Raw genomic sequence first — 26,331 nt, forward strand, 5'->3', positions numbered from 1 at the left:
ATCTCATCGGTATTTATTTAATTGGGTTAAACATCTATTAAATAACATAAATGAATACACACAGTAAATGAGACAAAGAAGATTATTTTTTTTTATATTATACTAATTTATATGCTTAATGTCAGTGCAACACGCATGTTCTATATTAATGGCAAGCAAAATTTTTATATTTTAATATATAATATATAAATTCAGGATTATACATATTTTGTATTTTTATGCACCGGTTTTTTACTTTAACTTAGCAATTTTACTAATTATATTTCTGAACGGAAATAAGTACGTTTTATATTACGATGTTCGCACTGTTAATAGTTTTATTGGTCACATAAGGAACTCATTTGTTTTAGCCAATAGTATCAATTTTATGTTACCAGTGCTGTCCGTTTTGTTTTCAACTTTAATTGTTATATATATAATAATTTTACGTTGGCAAAGAAAACATTCCTCTTGGGTGTTGTCCGGCTTGACGATTGTGACAACGCTGAACGTAATGATCAAACAATCTAATTTGATTCTTTGACTCAAGAAGTATTTTATTTTCCACGATCAGATCAATTCAAATATGAAATTATGATGAGCTGCTCAGTATTACATTATTTTTTGTTGTTCTTCTGCATCACCACATACATAAAAGCAGGTGAGTTACGGCAATGAAATTGAAATTTTTCGTAAACATTGAACTGATATACATTATGAATACACCTATAACGGAAATAAAAACCCTGGTTATTTGAGTTAAATATATGAGTATTATGTATTATTAAAGGTTATGTAGTAGAAGTATAGTAATTGAAAAGCAATTTAAAAAATCTTGACGATATTGATAATTTATTTATCTTAAAATAAGAATAAAAATTTTAATAAAATAAATATAATATTTGTTTTAGATTCAGCAAGATATTACTACGACTACGAATGTAACGAGCCTCTTGTAGAAGCTGCTAAACTTAGTGCTACTTCAAGTTTAAGGGAGAGAGGGCCGGAGAATGCTAAGTTGTATGGTTAGTTTCATTACTTGTAATTTATGCCACAACTTTATATACTTGTTATCATATATATTTTATACGTAATAACTGGAATTATTATTTTTTATGACAAAAGTGCAAGTATTTTGGGTTTATAGAATTATACTGAATTGTTATAGTTTTGATATTTTATTTTAAGTTGCAGTTTTAGAACACATGTGACATCAATGCTGCAAAGCTTTTATTTTATAAAGATTATTTAACGGATAGTTCGTTTTTTTTTTGATGTGCATGTCTTAAACGTTTTTGTTTTTGAACAATTTGCAATGGCTTGTGTTATTGATATTACTTAAAGTTCATTTGATTTGAATGAACCCTGAATTAGGATTAATTCCTCTACAGGTCAACCAATATTTTAAAAGAAATAAAAAATTGTCACCATTGTCAACTTGGACAAGGTTATTAGAGAATATTAGACGATTAAGTACTTCTAAAAATATGGACAATTTAAATGTAAGATGGGCTTTCAATGCTAGTGCCTGGCAACCAACTGCAGACCAGATATTGGCAGCTTCAAGCTATATCCAAGTAGAGGAGAAGGAAAGAATATCGAGATTTGTTTTCCAAGAGGATGCAAAGTCCTCATTGATAGGACGTCTAATGTTGAGAAAATTTGTTCATACTTCATCGCATATAGCTTATGAAAATATACATTTTAATAGAGACAATCGTGGCAAGCCTTTCCTAATTGATGTAGGTGATACACCTATAAACTTCAATGTTTCACATCAGGGAGATTATGTTGTGCTGGCCGGTAATATGATGAAAAACATTGGCATTGATATTATGAAGATCGAAGCTCCTGTGAACAAAAATATACCAGAATTTTTTCGTATAATGAAAAGACAATTTTCCGAATTTGAGTGGTCAAAAATCTTTAGTTATTCTACGGAGTTGAAGCAAATTGCTTGCTTTTATAGGATGTGGTGCCTCAAAGAGAGTTATGTTAAGAATATTGGCTTGGGGATTACAATCCCACTGAATGAAATAAGTTTTTCTGTTAAAACAGACTTGAAAATAGGTGCTATTGTCACTGATACAGCATTATATGTTAATAATATATTAAAGGAAGATTGGTTGTTTGAAGAGACTTTGTTGGATGAAAAGCATGCTGTAGCAGTTTCTTTACAAGTGGATAAAAATGTGAAGATCCCACCTGTGTCTTATACATTTTTAACTTTTGATGATATAGTTAAAGAAGCCAAACCTCTTACTGAGTCGGATACTACATTTACTAATAATTTTCTTGCAAAAGAAGAGAAAAACAATTAAATATAAATAGGGGTTTTAAGGAGTTGTCGGATTAAGTGTATTTTTTGTGCAATGGGTCATTCAGATATACATAGTTTTAATATTTTATTTTTAGTCATTATGGTTTTTGACATATTATAGAAATAAAATTATATAATAAAATAATATATTTCATTATACTCACTAACCCACCAATGTTTACTAACAAGAGGTAAATCTACAGTTAAAAAAGTAAATTTTAAATGAAAAGGTTTGAACGCGTGGACGGCATCAGAGAATGATTTCGATCAGCGACTTGTCATTGATTTGGGATCTGTGAAGAATATAACAAGGGTTGCGACTCAGGGAAGAGCCCATTCCAGAGAATTTGTTCAAGAATACCACATCAGTTATGGGTCGAATGGACTTGATTATGTACGATACAAAGCCCCTGGTGGTGAAGTTAAGGTAAATATCGAAAACAAGATATTCAGGGCTAATGTTAACAGGAATGTTTTTAATAATAATTCTTTGCATGTCGTAGTTTAGATGCTTTACTATTATACACAGGCACTGATAAATTAGTGGGTAGTTGGTACATAATTATTACTTTTTAGTTATTTTATTAAATATATACCCGCTTTTGTATATATTAACTCTTAACTAACTTTATAAATAATTTTGGTATTTTAACTGGATCTTTAGATAATAATTAATTAAAGATAAACATAGTTTATTTAACCATTCCCAAATATTCCTAATGGAAGTTAGTTCATCATATTTATCTGTAAATATAAAAATCCAGCCAAGATATCAAATAATTTCATACTAACTAAAGTAGCACTAACATTGGTGAAGGCTCATCAGCATGGACCGCGATGGAGAGCTCGTACTACCAGCACCTGACGGTGAACTTGCACGCGCGTAAGGACCTCCGGGCGGTCGCCACTAGAGGGCGCTTCGCCACCGACGAGTATGTCACGGAGTACATGATACAGTACTCCGACGATGGGGAGAGTTGGCGGTCTTTGTCCAGAGCTGATGGGTACACGCAGGTGATTTACTTCACGTATAAAATGTGGTCTTGTAAATAACTAATATTTATCTAAATTCACTGCAAGTTTAACATTTCTGTACATATATTTTCTCGGTACTATTTTTGGCTTTAGAATTTTTCTATATTATATTTTAGAATTACCTAACTAAATATTCATGGTTCGGCGGGGTTACACGCTCCCAGGGTGAGAAGTGTACATATAAATAATTTTATTTTTTTTATAATCTATTTTAGGAAGATAGACGTAATTATGTCATCTGGTGTTAAGTGGTCCCCTAGATGGGCTTGAACCAAGCGATCCATAGTAAATGGATAGATATAATATAAATACGTAATATGCTTCAAATGTTCTTCTTTTTCTACGGGTAGGTTTTTTTAAGTTTAAGTGTCAATGATCACCCCTCTAATAAATGCTCGGCGAGTAAACTTTGTTATGGATGTAACATAAATTGTTAAAATATATATTTATCATAATTAGAGTATATTGGTATTTTCGGTAAATTTGCAAAATTTCGGTAAGTAACTTTTCACCCTCCCCGGATTTAAACAATATAATTATGGAATTTATTGGTAGATAATGTTCAAAGAACTTTTTCAATTGATTTAGGAATATTTTGTCCAGCTAGTCCGGAGCAATGGCCAGCAAGCATCACCAAGTTTTAGTTTTCTTAGTATCATGAGTAAACCTTTTCTAACACTCTGTTAAAATTCTGCCACCACTGTTCTCCTCCTGACCAAGTTTGAAAATAATCTCAAAGGAGATTAGCCTAAGTGCAGGAGATATTGTAGTGCTTAAGTATTTGTGCAAACACAGGTGTTATTCCCGTACTCTCGATATCCGATGATAAAGCATCTTGACAGATTGTCACGACCACAGAATTTCTACTGTCGCCAATTTGCACCAATCAGAATTTCCACTGTCACTGAGAAGGTCTAAACATTTAGTTACTTCTTAATGGAAGAGATACTCTTTTCATAGGTCATTCGCTACCCATTAAACATTTCGTAAAGTAAGAAAATAAATATTAATAAAAATTTAATTCGTATTTTAATAAAATCGAATAAATGATTTCGAGTTTATAACATAATATGTCTATGTGTTTTAGATGTTTGAAGGCAACCACGATGGGAATACGGTGGTGAAGAATGAGTTCGAAGTTCCGATCATTGCTCAGTACATCCGCATCAACCCGATGAGATGGCGGGACAAGATATCGATGAGGGTCGAAGTGTACGGTTGCGATTATGGTATGATGTTCACATTATAATTGAGTATATATATGTATATAATAAGTTAAGGGCTAACGTGACTGAAAATACTCAGGACCCTTAACTAAAGCCATTGTGTTTCAGTTGCCGATACACTGTACTTCAACGGATCGTCGTTAGTGAAGGTGGATTTACTCCGGGACCCGATATCGGCGTCTCGCGAGGCGATCCGGTTCCGGTTCAAAACGACTGTCGCGTCCGGAGCGTTGATGTACTCGCGCGGGACACAAGGGGACTACATCGCGCTACAGCTCCGGGACAATCGTCTCGTCCTTAACATTGACCTCGGTAATTATATTGCGAATCATGACAATTAAAATCTAAACTCGTAAAATCGACTCTCATGGCAAAGGCATTATAGGTGACGGAACAGAATCAAGTGACAAACGCTGAGAGCTTTAAGTGTTTCCCTTTGCTCTTCATGAGGTATAAAAACGTAATCTTTACTCAAATAACGCGACTACTTGTTTTTCTTGTACTACACACAGACATGTTATATAAAAGCCTGTAATTGCCACCGCAAAGGACATTGTTCCTAAGGAAGATTTGAGCGTATCCTCTCATTCTGCTTCAATACGGGGATACACATGGGGCGCATTTTCGTTTACTTTGAAATGAATTGTCGCTTAAAAATGTTCCTATACACTTAACAATGTTTTTCAGTTTATCCGTTAATAATATACTTTATAACAATAGTTCTGACTAGTAATTAATCTGCAGGATCCGGCACGTTAACGTCGCTGTCGGTGGGCAGTCTGCTGGACGACAACATCTGGCACGACGTGGTCATATCGCGGAAGAGACGAGACATCGTGTTCTCAGTGGACCGCGTCGTGGTCCAGGGACAGATCAAAGGGGAGTTCTCCAGGCTGAATCTGAATAGAGCTGTGAGTTGCCAACAGTTGAAATTCCAAATACCAAATATAAGCACACTGGTAAAGTAAGTTTAAAGTTTAAGCGTAAAATAAGTGTAACATATATTTTGTTCCTTAGTTGTATATCGGAGGAGTCCCTAACTTCCAAGAGGGGATGGTCGTGACGCAGAATTTCACGGGATGCGTCGAGAACATGTATCTGAACAACACTAATGTTATCCAAGATCTCAAGCAAGGTTATGAAACTGGTGAAGCGTTTAAGTTTCAGAAAGTGAATACGTTGTACAGCTGCCCAGTAAGTTCATTAATTGTTTAATAAGTCTGTGTGTAATTTCGGTAATTAGACACACACGAACGTATGTTATTTTACTGGTAAGGTTGTGAAAATAAATAAACATTGAGATACATGTCAGAGCTATATCATTTACAATTTTAAAAAACACAGTGTATGCATGGCATTAAGTAGTATGCATCGAGACCTCTATGCTCTCCTACAAATCCTCGGCCATTGGGTGACCATTGCCGTGCAGTATATCAAGGCGCTCGTGTCGCAGGAGCCGCCCGTGGTGCCCATCACGTTCCTCAAGGAGGGCTCGTACGCCAAGCTGCGCGGGTACTCCGGCGGAAACACTCTCAACGTCTCGCTGGAGTTCCGCACCTACGAGCACCACGGACTGCTCATCTACCACAAGTTCAAGACAGACGGATATGTCAAGGTAATCCATGCTAATATTAATTGCTGGCTGGCTATTGGCCAGACTGGCCTCCCCTCCCGGCTCTAGCAGTCTGTGCCTTGTTGTAGAAGTGTTTAATATTATAATATGTGGTAAGATTTTAAGATTACTTTACGAAGTCGAAAAACTCGTTTGTCAAGTTCTAAAAAATCATTATTACGCTCTGCCAATAAAGATTTTTAATGATAAATGGTCATATAACAGGTATTCCTAGAGGAGGGTAAGGTGAAGGTGGAATTATTCACGAAAGGCTCGACGAAGGTGAAGCTGGACAACTACGCCGAGGAGTTCAACGACGGTCGCTGGCACTCGCTGATGCTGACCATGGCGCCCGACAGCCTCGTGTTGGCGGTGGACTTCCGGCCCCTCAAAACTACTAAGCTGCTCAAGTTTATCACCGGAAGCACTTATTATATCGCGGGTGAGTTGTCGTAAGCTGGTCTACTTAGTCAGTAACATTTAATGATAGATTATATCGAATAAAAAGGATTTGGAAGAATATGTCCAGATTATATCATGCAAAATCATTTAAGATGGTGTTTTTGTAACTTAAAATTAAATCATAAATTCAGACGGAAATATAATTTAAATTCGTCGGGTCAGGTGGCAAGGCTCCTACGCGAGGATTCGTTGGCTGCATGCGTAAAATCGCGATGGACGGCAACTACCGGCTGCCGACCGACTGGAAGAAGGAGGAGTACTGCTGTCCCAACGAGCTAGTGTTCGACGCCTGCCACATGATTGACAGGTACCTCTTTCAGAATCTTGCAACGCTATGATGCTATGAACGGCTCGGAGGCTTTTTGAACTCATGTAATATAGCAGAGACGACTAGAAAGATTAGGAAATAACGCAATGTATACACAATACAAAAATAAGATTATATATAATGTGCGGTAAAACTTTAACTGTAATACATATACAGGGACCCGTGTGTAGTCTAATCAGTGCAGTATACAGCGGCCTCTGTCGGCAGGTGCAACCCCAACCCGTGCGAGCACGGCGGCGTGTGCACGCAGAGCGCGGACGAGTTCACGTGCGACTGCGCCGACACCGGCTACGCGGGCGCCGTCTGCCACTCGCGTGAGTCGCGCACCGCCCCCCCCAAACACACACACACACACACACACACACGAAGTAGCATTAAAAAAACAAAACCAAAATATACTTTTTTCAAGTAGGACATCTATAAACACTTTTGAGTCGTCATTTTACAGAACTATATTAAAAGTAAAGCCACCATCGGTTCGGAACGTGGATTTCGAGAAGAATCGCCAAGAAACTCAGTTTAGTCAAATATTCTATTACAAATGCAGCTCGATGATCCGGACACCTTCCCGTCCACTCGTCGGTTTCGGTTCGTCTTCTTACGACGCAAACTCAGTACTCAATTATAGTCATAAATAATACGATTGCCATTCAAAGTAGCGCACTCGCTCGAGCCGATCTAACCAAGCGTGCCTGCAGCCGTGCACCCGGTGTCGTGCGGCGCGTACGGGCGCGCGGGCGCGGGGGGGCGCGCCGTGCTGCTGGACGTGGACGGCTCGGGCCCGCTGCCGCCCTTCCCCGCCACCTGCCACTTCTACTGTGAGTACCCGCCACTTCTACCGTGAGGCGCCGCCCGCCGCGCTAGTGACGCGCTGACACGCTGACCCGCTCCCTCTGTCGGCAGCCGACCGCATCGTGACGGCGGTGCACCACTCGTCGACGCAGAGCACGCAGATCGACGGCTACCAGGAGGCGGGCAGCTTCCGCCAGGACATCGTGTACGACGCGTCGCGCGCGCAGCTGGAGGCGCTGCTCAACCGCAGCCTCTCGTGCAGCCAGCGCCTCGAGTACTTCTGCAAGCACTCGCGCCTGCTCAACTCGCCCAGTGAGTCCGTCTCCTTTCCTTACGAACTCCGCCCGTTCGCAGTTCCGCTTTGCACTCGTAGAGTCTTTTACTTTATTTACGTACTTTTTATATGAGTTTTCAATATAATGGAACTATAAATAAAAATAATATAATTAAATTTGAATACATGAACCGATAAAGTTTCGCCTTCTACTCGAGTACTTCAGAGATAAAACAAATACCATAGAGGAAATTGATAGAATGCGATCTATGTATCCTTAGAATATCGATACAGTACCAAATAAAGTGTAGTGAATAATAACGTAATCTCCCCTCACGACCGGCAGGCACGGAGGCCGACTTCCACCCGTTCGCGTGGTGGGTGTCGCGCAGCGGGCAGCGCATGGACTACTGGGCGGGCGCGCAGGCCGGCAGCCGCATGTGCCAGTGCGGCGTGCTGGGCACGTGCGTGGACCCCACCAAGTGGTGCAACTGCGACGCCGAGCACGGCCCGCTCGCCCGCGACGGTGCGTAAGGAATCCTACCGCCCCCCCCCGCACTCCTGGCGTGACCTCACCTCACCTAACCGCGATCTAACCGTGATCGTTGTGCAGAGTTCCAAGTGGACGGGGGCGACATAACGGACAAGGAGTTCTTGCCGGTGAAGCAGCTGCGGTTCGGCGATACGGGCAGCCATCTCGACGAGAAGGAGGGCCGGTACACGCTCGGGCCGCTGCTCTGCGAGGGCGACGGTCAGTATCTAGGAATCGTTGGAGACTAGATCATTCGCTTTTATGCCAAACTTTCACTAAAATAATTAGACCTTATATTAATAAGTTCGGTAGAAGTATCCGTCTAATCACTGCTACAGCTCTCATTGAATGAAACTGCTCTTTAGTTTCGAATTCTCTCTTTTAGATCTCTTCAGCAACGCGATAACATTCCGCATATCCGACTCTGTGATCTTGTTACCAACATTCGACCTCGGGCACAGTGGTGATATTTACTTCGAGTTCCGCACTACACAAGAAAATGCTGTTCTTTTACATTCTAAGGTATTATATTCTTAAGGAAATAATGATGTGAACACCCTAACTGTCATATATATTTCGTAATTTAAATAAAAATCCTTTTTATAATATTAATGTTGAAAAAATGATCAACGATATTATTTTTGTGAATTTTAATACATTGTTTATATTAAATCATGAATTTGTATTAATGTTATGTTTTATCTATATAACTTTACCAAAAAATATGTTTCCTCTCAGGGTCCACAAGATTACATCAAGCTCTCGATCATCGGCGGCGATCAGCTGCAATTCCAGTTCCAGGTCGGAGATACTCCGCTGGGAGTCTCCGTGGACACCAGCAAACGTCTCTCCGATAACAACTGGCACTCGGTCTCCATCGAAAGGAATAGGTACGGATATCGAGTCACCGGTAAAAAGTACGATAACATTAAACGCACGAAACATTCGTACCTGTAACTTTACGGTAATCTACACGTCCGCGAGAGCGAGACGAAGCGAACGGGGCCCCGATTTCGATACGACGTTCGTTTCGTCTCGCCCCCGAGCCGACGTAACGCGAAGCCCGGCCGCAGGAAGGAGGCGCGCGTGGTGGTGGACGGCGCGCTGAAGAACGAGATCCGCACGGCCAAGGAGCCCGTGCGCGCGCTGCAGCTCAGCACGGCGCTGGCGCTGGGCGCCGCGCTCGACCGCAAGGACGGCTTCGTGGGCTGCGTGCGCGCGCTGCTGCTCAACGGCCGCGCCGTCGACCTGCGCCGCCACGCCCGCCGCGGTACTCGTCGCCCTCCTCTTGTAGCGGTGGAGGAAGGGAAGGCTGACTAGTCCTAATGTGTGTTCGGTGCAGGCGTGTACGGCGTGTCGGTGGGCTGCGTGGGCAAGTGCGAGTCGTCGCCGTGCCTCAACAACGGCACGTGTCTGGAGCGCTACGACTCGTACTCGTGCGACTGTCGCTGGACCGCCTTCAAGGGACCCATATGTGCCGACGGTAATGAATCTTGCTCATACTATCGATATTTATATACTTATTCATATTTTTTTTCATCATTAAAGTGGAAATTATCACACATTAGTTATATTATTGGTATATTCTAGAAATTGGTGTCAACCTCCGTCCAAATTCTATGGTGAAGTACGACTTCCTTGGCTCTTGGAGATCCACCATTAATGAGAAAATCCGCGTTGGTTTTACGACCACAAACCCTAAGGGTTTCCTGCTGGGATTCTATTCTAACATCTCCGGGGAGTACCTAACTCTCATGGTATCTAACTCTGGTAAGTTTATTTAGTTCATTGTATTTTACTCCAAGTTAAAGTTTAATCTTACTAAGCTCTAATATGGCATATATCATTCATAATTATCATACTTAAATTAACAAGTGTTTTCATAACAAAATTAAGTAGCATCATTTATGTTTAAAAATATAAGGTGTATCAAACTAATTTAATTAAATTAATGGGTAAATGTTTATTTGGAGTATGCCTGTGAGTAAATTCTTTATTAAACTTTTTCTAACATGATTCTTTTTTTTTCTCAAGGTCACCTTCGGGTCGTCTTCGATTTCGGTTTCGAGAGACAGGAGATAATTTTCCAAGGAAAGCATTTCGGCCTCGGACAGTACCACGACGTGCGACTCTCGCGCAAGGATAGCGGAGCCACTATGGTGTTGCAGGTGAGACACTGGGCTTCTGAGACGTTCTATAACGACTCACTCGTCCCTCTAATAACGCTTCATGTAATCGGTCGTGTGGCAGGTGGACAACTACGAGACGCAGGAGTACCACTTCAACATCCGCGAGTCGGCCGACGCGCAGTTTAACAACATCCAGTACATGTACATGGGCCGCAACGAGACCATGAGCGAGGGCTTCGTGGGCTGCGTGAGTCGCGTGGAGTTCGACGACATCTACCCGCTCAAGCTGCTGTTCCAGCAGGACCCGCCGCCCAACGTGCGCACCATCGGAGGTCTGGCCCAATCAATGTGAAAGTTAACATTCCTGAAAATATTTAAGAGATTTATTTTATTTTATTCTAAATTTTGTTAAGTAAATAGCACGCTGTGCATTGTTATTTATTTGTTTCCGTTTGTAGCCTGTGAAATTTATTCGTGTACATGTCGCTAGGTGTGTTGCACGAGGACTTCTGTGGAGTGGAGCCCGTGACGCACCCGCCCGAACGTGCGGAGACACGCCCGCCTCCCCCCGCAGACCTCGCCTCCGATCTCGACTACCACCGCACCGACGAGGCCATACTCGGCAGTGAGTACCTATACACAATAATATACATTAAAATTTAATGAATAAAGAGTATTAATCATGAGCTTTAGTCATGAGTTTTTAATTATATTTATTTATTAGATAATATGTTTGTTTAATATGAATATTATTCTGTTTTACAGCGGTACTCGCGTTTATTTTCCTGTTGCTGATCGTAGTGGCGATAGTGCTCGTGCGAGCTCTCTCCCGACACAAGGGAGAATATCTCACACAGGTAATTGTATTATTCTTATACAAAATTATTTAATTTCGATTACGATTTTTTACTAATTTATAACAGCAAGACGGAGAAGCATACCGACCCAACACTTGTAAATTGAAACACATCAGTATAAAGTTAAGGTAAAAATATTCGACGAGGGTCGGCAGCAGACTCACACACAGAGCGCAGAATTCATAGACAGGTGCTGCCTACGAGATCAATGTCGACTTGTTTATCGTAAAATATAGTCACAAATAAGATAGTACTCATATAGTAAGCTCTTGAGCTGTAGTGTTAATGTGTGTGCGTGTGCGTGTGCGTGTGCGCAGGAGGAGCGCGGCGCGGACGGCGCGGCGGACCCCGACGCGGCCGCGCTGGCCGCCGCCACGGGCCCGCGCGTCACCAAGCGCCGTGAGTTCTTCATCTAGCGCGCCCCCGCGCCCCGCGCGCCGCACGCCCCGCCCCGCCCCGCCCGCCGCCCGCAGCTGCCCGCGCGCGTGTTTATATTCCTTATTCGATATATGACAGCGACGTAAGTCGCACACTATACAGTTCCTTCGCACGACTCCACTTAAATTGAAGCTCGGATGTTTATGAAATTATTTTGTCTTTTACCGGGTGGACTACTCGTATGAATTGGATTCTATTATGAGTTCGATGACTTACTTTTGGCATGAACACCGCGTTCGCAAGATAACATAATTAAATATATTAGCATCTGGTTTATTGCCTTCGCCTATATCTATTTAAGATTCATTCGTATGATAATTGATACACAGCTGAATGTCAATGAATATATATGTATCATACTTTAAATTGTAATACATTAAGTAAAAAATCCACACACTTTTATACTTAATTTACACTTACTAATCGCTACTAAGACAATCTTTTAAGACAAACTTATGTATAATAAAAAAATAATAGGTTTATTGTATTCTTCAATCGAATATAGCTCTTAAAGTCTCTCCCGAAAGGTGCCATTTGGCTACTTTTATAAATCTTTTATGAATCTCATCTTATTATTCGATATTCTCTCGCTATTATTAACTTTAAATCTTTGCAATATAATTCACTTTCATTTGACCGAACTGAAATTGACAAGTTAGGTATAAGTGAACTACACGCACTTCTAAAGCACATTAAGATTGGCGTTAAAATTATATATTTATTTTTTAGTGCGGATTTCCATATATTTTATTTCGAAATATATATTTATAAAATATAAATATTATACTTTAACATTAATTTTATTTTCTCGATTACAATGTATTTTTAATATAAAGATTTTTCAGTAAAGTATTCCATTGACTGATTTTAATGTACTTTTTATTTAACTCGGATTATTTTTTAATTCATATATCCTTGTGTACAAAAGCTTAACATCGCGTATAAGTATATAAAGGATTCGCCTTATATTTACGTTTTACGCGTATTATATATTTATATAAAACGATACGATACGCAATGTCAATTGCGTATATACTAAGCTTGAGAAACGTTTTTGCAATAAGGATTTAATAAAAGTTACAAAATAATGACTTTTGGAGATAATTGCTTTGTATTGTACCAACATTAATATATACATACATTATTATAAATTAAGATTCGTTAATAATAACATCTAGATCGCTAGATTTAAAAGCAAAAAGTGAGTTGATTTTGACGTCTCTGTGTTTATAGTCTGTGTAAGTATTAATGATACAAATGTCATGTTATATAATAATGCTGATTTTACTGCACTTACTCTCTTAAGTTATTTTAATAGATATGTTTGACCCCACACACATACACACATAAACAAATAGCAAAACTATAAAATTAGTAAAGGCATTATGTTAAATCTTAGGCCTCGAAGCATGAAAGTTTCTTCACTGTCGTCCTTTACACGTATGAGGTGAAAAAAAAATATAGCACATTGAAATTCAGTTATGTGGAGCTTAGCCATCTCAGTTGATATTCGTTCCTTTTTTTAATTTCACTAAAAAGAGATAGCATTACCTATGGAAGGTTAAGAGATACCGTATAGTAGAATCAACAATGTCATATAAAATATGCTACACTCGACACCCTGACGACTGCATATCACGGATTTCCATGTAAATCATAGAATGATTGAAATACCTTCACTTTGATTTGTAAAATATGAAATATTTTTTTATAAAGAATTGTCATCCAATTGAAATGAAATACAAATTAGTTGTAAGTTGTAGTTTAAGCTTCATTATAGCAGAATCTCTTTTTGTCCTGTTTTTTTTTCTTTAATTTGAGCTTTTTGTTTTCCGTCCAAATGTGTATTTTTTTTATGTATATTTGACTTTGTTCATTCGATATGATAGTTTGTATTTGATTCTCGATTTAGATGTTAGTTAAGTAGGAATTTATTTAATGATGTAACTAACTGTGGCACTGTAAGGTTTACATAAAAAATATATTTTTAATTTTCTGATTGGACTTAAGATTTTTTTAAGGATTATTCTTTTGAATATGTAATTGTCTTATTTGTTCTATATTTATGATCTCATATAGCGCTCATGTGTTGAAAAAAAAAAAACGATCTAACTTATAAACATTGTTGTTTAGATGAATACCGAATTCTCTCTTTTTGTCGTAATCGATTTGTCATTAGTAAGAAGAGTACAAAACATTGCTTTCAAAATTTATAGGTAAAGCCTTTTTTATTAATTATATAACATTTCTTGTCTTTAGTTAACCAAATAAATATTTTCATACAAATATGGCGAAATAATTCGTATGGTTATGCTTATAATATCATAAAGATTCAAGTGCCACAGAGTATACACGTACTTGCTGAATAAAATATATCGTTTATAAACATCACATAAAAACTATTTAAGTTTATTATTTTAATTATATGGGTATATTTTATTTAGCGACGTACGTGTCGGTACAGTTAGGTCACGTGCCTTATATCGACGGCACGGAACACGTAGTGCGTTGAGAGTAGAGTTTTTTATTTTACTACAACTGAGATCACGAAATAAATTTTTCAAAATAAATTTGATGTTTTATTTCTTATTGTTAACTGCTTTTAATACATAAGAACATTAAATAGTTGAGTTTGCTACAAGCAAATCTATGATTCAGATAATAAGGTGTCGTATTAATTTATGATATATACAATGAGTTCCTTGTCGGTTTTTCTCTGTGGAATCTACATTCAGAGCCGGTGATACCTTAAGATTTAGCTGAATCCTGTAAAATGACGATTCAAAATGGCAAAGGCCTACTCGAATAAAGTATGTTTTAGTAGTGTCTGATATAAGAAGTAATTATGATTTATTTGTACTAAAGCATATTGCATCTCTCGCTTATTATTTGTCTAGATATAGAGATTTTACCCATCTCCAAAAAAGGTACGATAATACTTAAAACGAATAGACCCACTCTGAATATTTAGTTCACAGTGGCATTTAAAAATCGAAGGGAAAAAACAAACGGCAAGGACAGCACCTGTCCCAGTGACCCAGAGCGCACTAGAGCTGGAGGTGGCGAGAGCGCGCGCGTGCTCGATGGGCATATATCGCTCGCCTTAACGACCACTTGCACTCGATACGGGCTAGGGCTGCTACGAGTATCGATAGATTTTAGTGATTGAAACGATTCAAGGTTTTTTATAACGATATCAATGTCATGTTATAATATACATAACGGATATGGAAAAGAAATATTTATTTCGTAGCAAAATAAGCGGATGCTGATATTTTTTTTAGTAATTACGTCTTAAACCACACGGCATAATTTCCTGCGGCCAAAGCTGCTCGCAAAATAAATTGCCCGTATAGAGAATCCTATAACTAAAATTTAGAAACTTATCTTGAAATAATTTTTACTACTCATTATGATATTGTCACTGATATTAATTAATAACTGTAAAATAAAATACTGTAAACGATATACTAACGGCATTACTTATGATCGTTGTTTAACTGGTAATTAGTTAAATACATTTGTCTTTCTGTCACGATTGTTTTGAAATTCGGAAGAAGATGATAGATCTGTTAACAATAATCCTCTCCTAAACTACATTTATATTTTTAAGTAAATAATTAAAACATCCAGAAACAAGTCCAGCCCTAGTGCTCACTTTCTCACGTAAAAGAGCCTGATGCCGGCAGTCAGCGCTTTGCAAACGGGTTAAGGGCTCAGGTGCTTAGCCGCGATTGTGTCTAAACGGCTCCCGAGTCGATACGATGACATGTTATGTTTTGAGAGCGAAACGAGGAGGTCGAAGAAGTGTATTATTAATATCTAATCGTTTTTGAATGTTTCACGTTCATTTAATTCGTAACTATCTATTAGAATAAAACATTTCAACTTTATTGTTTGCTGTATGCGTTGGGGTAAACCAGGTTTAGAAGAAGAGCTTAGTGTAAGCCCTTCTGGGTAGGTACCAGATAAAATATTCTACCGCCAAACAACAATACTTACTGTTGTAGTATTGGCTACAGGCTCAAGAGACATAATATTTTAGTTTCAAAGGCGCTTTGGTTATAAAAGGAATGCTTGATGTTTCTTACAGCGCCAAAGTCTTAAAAAAAGATACGAATATTAAATAATATTAATATTGTTAATAGATTTACTTCATAAAATAAAATATGGCAAGTAGTAAATACATATATTTAATTCGGAAAATTGATAATTGACATGGAATAACCAACATAAATATCTACAGTCCATGTGTAATTACTAGTCTGACGTCTAACAAAGTTCAAATTCCTTTTATAAAAATTGGCGCATGTAAACAGTGAAATAAGTATTGGATACATTCACCCTCTTATTATTCTAAGATTAGCATTCCTTAAATAAGGCAAGTCCAGGTAAGTTTTCCACGAGTTCGTCTCTTAAGAAGGTGTGGAGCTTTTTGCCCTGTGCTACTCCTGCGAGGGTCGTAGATACAAATGTAGAATTACATATCACATAATATGTAAGATTACTTTTTATTTTGGATTTACATACCTTTGGACGACTCCCTCCTTTATTATTACATTTTTTTATTTACATAAACAGCCTGTAAATTTCCCACTGCTGGGCTAAGGCCTCCTCTCCCTTTGAGGAGAAGGTCTTGGAGCATATTCCACCACGCTGCTCCAATGCGGGTTGGTGGAATTCCCATGTGGCAGAATTTCGTTGAAATTAGACACATGCAGGTTTCCTCACGATGTTTTCCTTCACAGCCGAGCACGAGATGAATTATAAACATAAATTAAGCACATGAAAATTCAGAGGTGGTTGCCTGGGCTTGAAGCCGAAATCATTGGTTAAGATGCACGCGTTCTATCTACTGGGCCATCTCGGTCTTTAATATTATCCTATATATATATATATATAATATAAACATATAAATACGATGATTTTTTCTTATCTTATTTATCTTAATAATAAGGTTTAAGTTATAAACTTTTCTATGCGACTCACTTTATTCATTACATTGTTCTCTCGAGGAATATGATGGCAAAAAGCAATGTAACGAATGTTTATACTACCTGTCCAAGTTACCTTCGTACCTTACAAGTCCCACGAGAAGTATTGTTGTTAAGGTTTACTAGATCGACGCTTTGTTCTTCAGAGTCACATAAAAGGGCTGCCGAAATGCGCAGCTTGCCTATAAAAGAAAATAAAACTGTTAAAACATTAAAGGGATAGGGACCGTGTTAATATCGTATAAATAAACTACTAGGTAAATATTTTTGACCAACCGTAAAAAAAGAAGCAGATTTAAAAAAAAAACTATAATAATAAATATAGATTTCTTTTTGTTTAATAGAGCGTCCTTTTCGTCTGATCCCATTTAAATTTGAAGAAAAAATATTACCTCCAAGGGCTATTATTATTTATGGTTTTTACACACTAGCGTTTTTACATAAATGGGTATTCATGTTTACAAATAATATCCTCTCAACATAATATCGGTCGATTCGGCAAATCTCATTGAGTTCACTGGATTTGGTGTCATTTATTTGTGTGTAAGATAATAAAAAATTATCTTCGAATAACTGATAATCTGACGATTGTGGGGGTTTATAGCCTAAAATAAGCCTTAAAACTACTTCTACTTCAACCTGTAGTCTTAGTTTAAGCTGAGCTTTGATAGTCAGTCCTTGACGTAATAATATATAAAAGCTAATTTCATTGAGATAAGTCTAAGCTATACCATATATTTATGCGTTATTTATATATATATATTCATATATTTGTAGTTGGGCAATGTTTATTGCATATCATGTGTTCGGAATGCAAAACCATGTTCGGTTTAGTGATCCTTATTTGGACTGATGCAAGTAAATAGTTTTCATGGGATTGCGGTTATAGAAATCGATTATTTATATAATTTTATAAGATCATACAATGGTGAATGAGCCAGTGTAATTAAAAAGAAAAGTCATGACTCCGTCTATCCCGTGGTTGTTGGAATATTTAACACGTGAGAAGTGGTTTATATTGGGTTAAAATGACGACTAAGAATATCAGTCAGTTAAGCTTCGAGTATATGCCCATATACTTTTCTAAAAAATTAAAATATTTTCATACGAAGTAATACGAACAGACTAAAGTATTCTCTATCTAAGGTTTCAGATGTCTTTGAATTAATAATCATCTACATTGTAATTCGAAACATATTGAAAGTGTCCCCTATAATCAAGAGCTATAATTTTGGTCGGATTATAGGGAGCGAGCTTTACAGGGCCTACCTATTCTACCTTGACGTGTAATTATGCTCAATTTGGTTGTTGTGGAGGTGTTTGTGAACATTATCCGGTTCTGAGTAACGGTTGATTGTTGTTATTTAGTGACACGATTATGGCATCACCCACGTAATTGCATGTTCTTAATTATATAATATTAAATGGTAATTACTAGTTCTTTCATCTATGTATTTCGTTTTTAAATATTTTAAATTAAACTTTACAACGCTGTATGTTGAAATAAGTCTACCTACTAAATACAATTTGTTAAATGTAATTTGACTTTAAATTATATATGTTTTTGTTTATTGCTATTGTTTTAATTTAGATTGTTTTTAGTAATTGGTAATTATAGGTTAAATATATTATTTAATTATGATTTCTTTTTGATTACTTTTTATTTATCTCAGTATAATTTTTCTGAAAAGCGTGCTGATTCAAATAAATTTCACTTTATTTTTATCTATATCATACAGATGAACATATTGACTATTTAATTTAACTGATTGGACTATCTCAGCGGCAGTTCTTAACAAACAATAGCCAGCTATCGAAGATTGACGTAAAGCCGGGGTAGTGCGTGTTAAAATTTCGAACCAAGTTTATAATTAAAAAAAAAAACGAAAAAAAGACCATTTGATTACATTGTGTGTTATTGTATATAAGATATAGGATATAGGTAATTGAATTTAAAGGCTTTAGATGTCCATTGAACGAAAAAGAAAAAAACAGCCCTACTTGTGGAATAAGAGTATAAGACCTGTACAGGTATTTATGTTAAATTATTTTAACTACTACGCTTAACTAACTCAAATTTATCTAATTGTCTCAAATTTGATAGTAACAAATGTCCGTCAAATTTTGCCGCTACAGCAGTTTCGAACATTGATAGTGCCTAGTAATACTCAGTCGTTGCTGTTACAAATTCATTTTGTCAAGTTGTATCGAGTAAAATCTGGCGAATTGTTTCGTAAAGTAGACATTCAAAAATCGACGGTCCTCAGTTCAGTGTACCGAAACTTTTCCGTAATTATCAACTTCGCAATCCGCTTTAACTGCTAAGCGGCAGAAATTAGTTTCAAATTAAAATACGTTGCCACCTGTCTGAGCCGATTACTACTGACGGGACTTGTCGGGCTTCGAAGAGCTTACATTTTGTGATTTTGAGAGCAACCTCGATAGACATGCATATAATTAATTCCTATAAGCCTGAGGCACGCACCCAGTTATTGAAACTGCAGTAGAAAATACTGTGAAAACGCATAAAAATTGATCAATAAATTAATAACATTGGTTGTGGTGAGATATATCTGAAATATATATATTTCATCAGGCGATGATGAATTAATATTTCATTTCTAGCTCGGCGATTATATATGATTGAGAAACGGCATGTGTTGACTAAATTGCATGACTAAATTCTGCTACTTGCAAATCCTGTCAGGATTTCAGCCTGTCGTTTTGGTACAACCTCATCTCAGGAGACTTAGGTATATAACATATGAATGAAACCAATGAAGGCTGCTACCGTAAATGTTGGAATTTATTCACGAGTTCGCGGTAGGTAAGTCTATGTTTATCACGCCCTACTAGTTGTATAGTTCGTAACAGTGTCTTAAAGTATATTTATATTTATTTACAGTACGAACACTAAACGTAAAGCAATTTACGTATAAGTTATTGACAACTGAAGGTGCCGCTAAGACGGCGGACGCTTGCCGCGGCACGAACGTCGCCTATCGTCGCTCGCACGGTGTGCTTAGAGATTGTTAGTGTCGATTTACCTGTCTATCGATATATTTTATAACACATATAAAAAGTAAAGCATCAGAATCTTAAGGCTGCTAGAATGCGGATTGGTGGATATACCAGAATTTCATCCGACACATGAAAGCTTTTTGTCGATATTTTCCTGCACGGCTAAGCAATAATCACAAGTTAATAAGAAATAATAATAATTGGAGTTGAACCTGCAATCTTTGGTTAATGTTCTAGCCACTGGGCCGTCTCGGCTCAAGAAATTTGGCAGAATTGCTAAATTTTAATTACTAGCTATTTGACTTAGATAGATTTAAAATTCAAAATGTATTTAATTAGATTATCTTGTAAGTTCTTATAAATTATTATTATTTGCTGATCAAAGGTTATATTAATAGTTCTCTTTACTTAGCGGATTTCTTGACTTCCCACTGATAAAAAACGTATATACCTAAAATTCATAAGTAAGTATAAAAATGAATTGTAATAACTACCTATTGTGATACTTTTCAATTGTACATAATCATAAACATAATCAGCCTGTAAATTTCCCACTGCTGGGCTAAGGCCTCCTCTCCCGTTGAGGAGAAGGTATGGAGCATATTCCACCACGCTGCTCCAATGCGGGTTGGTGGAATACACATGTGGCAGAATTTCGTTGAAATTAGACACATGCAGGTTTCCTCACGATGTTTTCCTTCACCGCCGAGCACGAGATGAATTATAAACACAAATTAAGCACATGAAAATTCAGTGGTGCCTGCCTGGGTTTGAACCCGAAATCATCGGTTAAGATGCACGCGTTCTAACCACTGGGCCATCTCGGCTCAATTGTACAAACTAATTCAAATTCAACCTTACTAACAATAAATTTATAAATCAAGCAAACGTGTATTTAAATTTAAAAATTTCATTGTAATAACGATTAGCTAAGAAAACGGTTAGAAAGATTAGATTAAATTAGAAAACATAAAACATTTTTAATTATTGCAAATAATAAGTATCAATTCGCTTATTATTTTAATATTATCGACAATTATATTTCTTACTACATCCCTAAGCCTGACACCTTGGAGGATATATTACTCCGTGCCACCGAATCTAATCACGATCTGACGGATTAATATCTCCCGCTATCGTGTGTACCGGCCCTAACCCGGCGGCCATTACACACAATTACTTTTAATTTTACAACCACTCCCATACTTATTACCGGGCGATAAGGTTGAAAATCGTTTATATTTAGATATTGTTAAGTTTGCATTTTGAAGTATTGAGTGGGTGGCCCTGGGGCGATTCGGAAGATTTATTATAATACCTGAGTCTAAATTGTTGTTTAATGTACAGACGTCAGATTAGACGCGACTCAGCGCCGTGATCTGATAAATGGATGTTATTATCTTAATTAGTATTTCGTAGGAAATTAATTTTCATAAACGTGTTCCGAACGGTTTCAGGCAACAGTCCGTCAAGAATTAATTAAACGCACAGGTTTGTTATTTAGTAAAGAAAAAGATAAAGTCATATTCATATTTTAAAGCAAAAAGTAGCGTCAACGTCAACGTGACTAAACTGTAGATGCTAAAAGAAGAAATTTTTTTCTACAACAAAAGAAAGAAAAACGTAATAGTATTTAAACATTAATTAAAATTGTCCAAAACTTGAGCTACTATAATTCGGCTTCATAGCCGAACTTATTATTTTGTTAAACTTCCAAGCCGATAAAGAACTTCAACTCGGTCTACTTCTATTTCTTTCTAAATACTTAATTTTCATCAGAAAATTACCTTTAAAGTGTGAAGCTTGGAAACTTTTCCCATCTAACCGTATTACTTGAAAGACGACAATAATTCCCCATAAAACAGATCCGTCTTAAAACTTATTCTCATAAAAAGATTCAGCCAACAAAAGGTGGAAATTTTTATCCGAAAAGAGGCACCTGCTTCGCGAACTTGTGCAAAACTTCGCTAAACTTCGTCAAAACTTCGTACAGGATGTTGTTATCGGCCGGAAGCGCTTTAGGCGACTTCCTGTTTTGACGGACGTTAAAAAACATACCCTAACGTAGTTTACTGCTTTTAAAAAAGTTATTTCAATTTAAGCAATTATATCTTACAATGTAATAAATTTTTGCGTTTATTATTTACGCAATATAATTCAGCTAACTTTGATTCATTTAAACTGAAACAAAATGATACTGAATAAAATATTAAGTAAAATGTACTTTATTAATAAAAGTAACTTAAGGTCGATAAAAATTAAAAAAAATAGTGTACTATTGCATTCATAATGATACATTTGTTATTGTTATTTTATAGAATAAATTAATTAGTTTTACAAATTATGTTTTATATAAAAAAAAGTATTTAGTAGTTATTACAACATCTTTTTGTCAAGCAGCTAGACAGTAAGTTATTTTTATGTGTTGTGCATATCTATAATCGCTGGATCACGATCAGCTGGATGTTGTTCGATTGTTTGTAATTAATATGTGCTTGATACATGTACTGTAGATGTGCCTATGTATATCTCAAATAAAATAAAACTAAAATCAAGAATCGTCGGTCGCTACAATGACGCAATAACTGTAATCTCTCTAGAGCTTGCCGGGCTTTACTTTATATTGGAATAGTTAATAATAATATCATCAATAATATTATACAATTTATTTAGAAGAAAATACTAATGTTATTGATTCAAATAGTAAAGAATTAGTTCCTTTTTGATAAGATAAGTTTATTCAAGAATATGTTTGTGACAGATTGAGATGAAACTAAGAGGCGACTGCCTAATACAGAGTTCCACGAATACCCGTCTGGGTGATCGGGGAAATTCTGCTTACTGTTCTGTCATTCCAAAAATTCATGATTTGCTCTATAGCTGATATTATAAGTCCTCAATTTATATCATTTTTATGTTTATACATATGTTTATTATGTTTATAATATATCATAATTAAACTTTTAAATGATGTTTAAAACTTTATTCTACGTCACAGAAAAAAAAGGTAATTTAAAATATTAATAACTGAATAGTTGCTCATTTCTTGGAGATATTTGCTCCAGCACAATCCAGAAGGAAAATATATATTTAGACAACTAAGTAAAAGGTAGACGTATAATCATACAAAAACATAAAACTCTTGTATGGTGATTGAAAGCCAACAATAATTACAATTTATATATTTTTTTCATTATTTTATTATTTTACCCAGAAAACGAAGTAAAAATTCTAAAGAATGTTAAACGAAAACAATTCACACAAAGGATTTCCTCAGAATTTCAAGATTCCATTTACACCTTAAGAGCACCTCGCAGACCTGTCACATTCACAACCACAGCCTACTTACCAACAATGTTATACCACGATCATAGCCTTATTGTGAGGACATAAAGTTCAATATCCCGCATTTTAATATATTTGTTATTGTTTGTAATTTTCCCATCAAGAAAATGCTCGTGACAAGTAAATTAGAAAATTAAGGGAACCTCGTCAAAATGTGCTTAACTTAAAAAGTAACGACAGTGTTATTATATCTTATACATATAGTAAAACTCGATCGACCATAATTGTTTTTTTATTGGATTTTTATATATCTAAACAAAACGCTTTCTGGAGGTTGGGTTATAGCAATAAATATCATTTGTTTTTGGTTAATATTAACCAAATTAAAAAAATTGGTTAATTATATTGATAATGACTAAATATAGTAGGTTTAGGGGCTGATGAATTACTTTTATAGTTATTGAAACTATATATGCGTGGTGGTGAAATCTTACTATCATGTTGGCTATTGGACAGTCTGCCTCGCATTAATTATATTGAGTAATCCAAATATTCTATTTGTATAGATAAAAATATATAGTTCAAGCAAAATCGTACCTATTGAAGCTTTTTCATACATATTATAATCACAGTATAATCTTATATAGAAACATCTTTCCACTGGCGTTTTCATAAAAAATTCAACATCATCAAGATCGGGTGGGGGGTAATTAATGGCCGAAGCCGACAACAGTCGACAACATCCGACATCGCCCGACAAGGTGAAGGAAAACACTTTAAAAACTTTCCCACCCGCGAATTATTAATAGGTTTTAGGTTAGAGTAGCTAAGGATTCGTTCGTTATCTATCGATATATATCGATAATATTTTCTTTCAATATTTGACATAACATTTTAGAATGTAGTATGGACATTATTATCAAATATCTATAACCATCTACAAATGATTCCGCGTCGATTCGTCGCACAAAGAAAAAAAGTAATAATTTATATTTATATATTTTTTGTTATGAATAGTTAGGTGAATAGGCAAATGCGCTAGAAATATTAACCATTCTGTACAACAGCAATGTGCCACCAACCTTCGGAACTAGGTTATGTTCCTTGGGCCTGTATTAAAACTATTTCAACGTTCAAACCGAAGCACAATATGCATTTTATTCAATCGATACTAACATAGTTGTCCATCCCTAGTATCTAACACCTTGCAACGATGTAAAAATTAAGAAAGAGAGATTTTTTAAAAGTCAGAGGCGACGGCCTAGTTAGTGACGCCACATTAATTCTCTCTGTCGATTACTTCCCGAGTTCCTCAACTTTCCACAGATAAAAAACCTACCTGAAACTTGTTTGAAACGTAAGACTGACGTTTACTTACAGCTTAAGATTAATGATTTATACCTTGATCTGATAATTCACAAGGCAAGCAATGTTTGTTGTTAAAAATATGATTATGCGATATTTATATAATAAACGCTGTGTGATGAGTGAATAGAAAAACTTGTTCTCTTTCCACCATCAGTATTCTGACATTCGAAAGAAGAAGACAACGCTTTGCGTATACTATACATCTACGCAAAGTTTAGAATATGTTTCGAGTCAAATTACAAGTTCGAGAGCGATGTTCCTATATGCAACATTTCTTACATAAAAAACGTTTTATTTCCCTCAAGTGAAATCATTTAAGTAATTTAAATATTAAGCCGCGGAACTTTAGTATATTAATTCCAATATCGTGCTAGGTAATCCCGAGATAATATAAAGGCTAAAATTCCTTTTCTTAGGTATCGCTCCTTAAGCTTTTTTCTATTTCAGCTATAATAACGTAACTCGAAATATAGTAAATGGCCTGCTCAAAGCCCATCAGTAAATTATGTTCTTTAATTCTGATCTAATTCGAATACATTACTTTAGAGGTTAGTCGTCAGTGACAGTACGTTATACTATTTCTTATACTCCATCAAATTAATTGTAAAATTAGTGTTTTGCGCCGGTTCTTTCCAGACTGAGTTATTTTTTTTTTTAACTAATTATAAATTGTCAAAAATCTACATTTTGACAAGTTTTTAAAAAATAGTTCATAGAATAATATACTATTCTATTAATAAAACAATTACTTATCCAAAGCACTATAACCTAATTCTGTAAAGATAAATTCTTAGCAGAATGCAATATAAGACAATGTTCTAGAGCTAGCGCAGTCGACAAATCAACGTCGCGCGTCGTTTACCGTCGGTTGAGTTTTCAATTTGTACTGTTTCACCGTAAGTGCAGTCTATACGCCACCAACTTGACATTACTAACTTTGGAGAAGGTATCTGACGAGTTCGTCTCAAAGCCAAACTTTTATTATAAAATGAATTATTATAATATAATCACATATTTTTGATGTTCTGTAAAACAGGGATTTTTATACTTAATTCAGGTACCAGCTCTTAGCATATTCTAGATTATGTTTATCACTTTTTAATTAGGTAAGGTATGTTTTTGTGAAGAGAAATAATAATTATTATTAAATTATTGATTATTGATTATTGATTTCGTGACTTAAATGTAGCAAGATTAAAAAAATAGTTACGTTAACAGTTCCCCTTTTAATCGTTTTGATTAATGCCTAAGAGTTGAAAGTCAGTATCAGCTATATTTAATCGGTAGTTTGCTTTTATAAATAAAGTAATATCTACATTTAAAAATATTATTTAAAAAAAAATAAAATAATAAAACCGTCCTATTATACACAAGATTATATAGATTATACAAGAGCTTGCAATTAGTATCTGTGTGACATAAGTTATGCGTTTCAGCGTTTTTCATATCAAAACAAAAATAACACGTTGGAGATGATTTAGAGTCTACGACAGATTTTATTTCAATGAGCGCAATCGGTGATTTAACGCAACATATTATACACATAAGTTTCATCTTTTCCATCTATCCACCCTTCTCTCAATCATTGACAGAAGTAGAGCAAACTCCTTGCACAAATCTGTTTGTAACACATGCCTCATCCGAAGTTCGTATATCTGCGGAATTGCATCCGCCTTGCC

At 36.2% G+C, this 26,331-nt stretch overlaps 1 protein-coding gene across 3 annotated transcripts; it reads left to right on the forward strand.

Moving 5' to 3' along the window:
* The first annotated feature begins 420 nt into the window (after positions 1-420).
* LOC113395687 (neurexin-4) lies at positions 421-14,554 on the forward strand. 3 transcript variants are annotated; one of them, XM_026633336.2, is made up of 25 exons: positions 421-640; positions 891-1,004; positions 3,117-3,313; positions 4,422-4,563; positions 4,669-4,872; positions 5,305-5,471; positions 5,578-5,754; positions 6,014-6,175; positions 6,398-6,614; positions 6,797-6,941; positions 7,170-7,276; positions 7,661-7,780; positions 7,866-8,066; positions 8,375-8,554; positions 8,642-8,779; positions 8,946-9,082; positions 9,299-9,450; positions 9,634-9,830; positions 9,903-10,043; positions 10,151-10,330; positions 10,595-10,728; positions 10,811-11,021; positions 11,180-11,314; positions 11,455-11,546; positions 11,864-14,554. In XM_026633336.2, exons 1-25 carry the CDS (start codon positions 574-576, stop codon positions 11,960-11,962), a joined length of 3,816 nt encoding a protein of 1,271 aa, XP_026489121.2. In that variant the 5' UTR covers positions 421-573; the 3' UTR covers positions 11,963-14,554. The 3 variants fall into 3 exon arrangements, with proteins under 3 accessions (XP_026489121.2, XP_064071525.1, XP_026489120.2); XM_026633335.2 differs by lacking the exon at positions 3,117-3,313 and adding an exon at positions 2,530-2,726 and having other exon boundaries at positions 423-640; XM_064215455.1 differs by lacking the exons at positions 3,117-3,313; positions 8,642-8,779; positions 8,946-9,082; positions 9,299-9,450; positions 9,634-9,830 and adding an exon at positions 2,530-2,726 and having other exon boundaries at positions 422-640.
* Positions 14,555-26,331: the final 11,777 nt, after the last annotated feature.

Source organism: Vanessa tameamea, chromosome 7, assembly GCF_037043105.1.
Source record: "Vanessa tameamea isolate UH-Manoa-2023 chromosome 7, ilVanTame1 primary haplotype, whole genome shotgun sequence".
Taxonomy (NCBI): Eukaryota; Metazoa; Arthropoda; class Insecta; order Lepidoptera; family Nymphalidae; genus Vanessa; species Vanessa tameamea.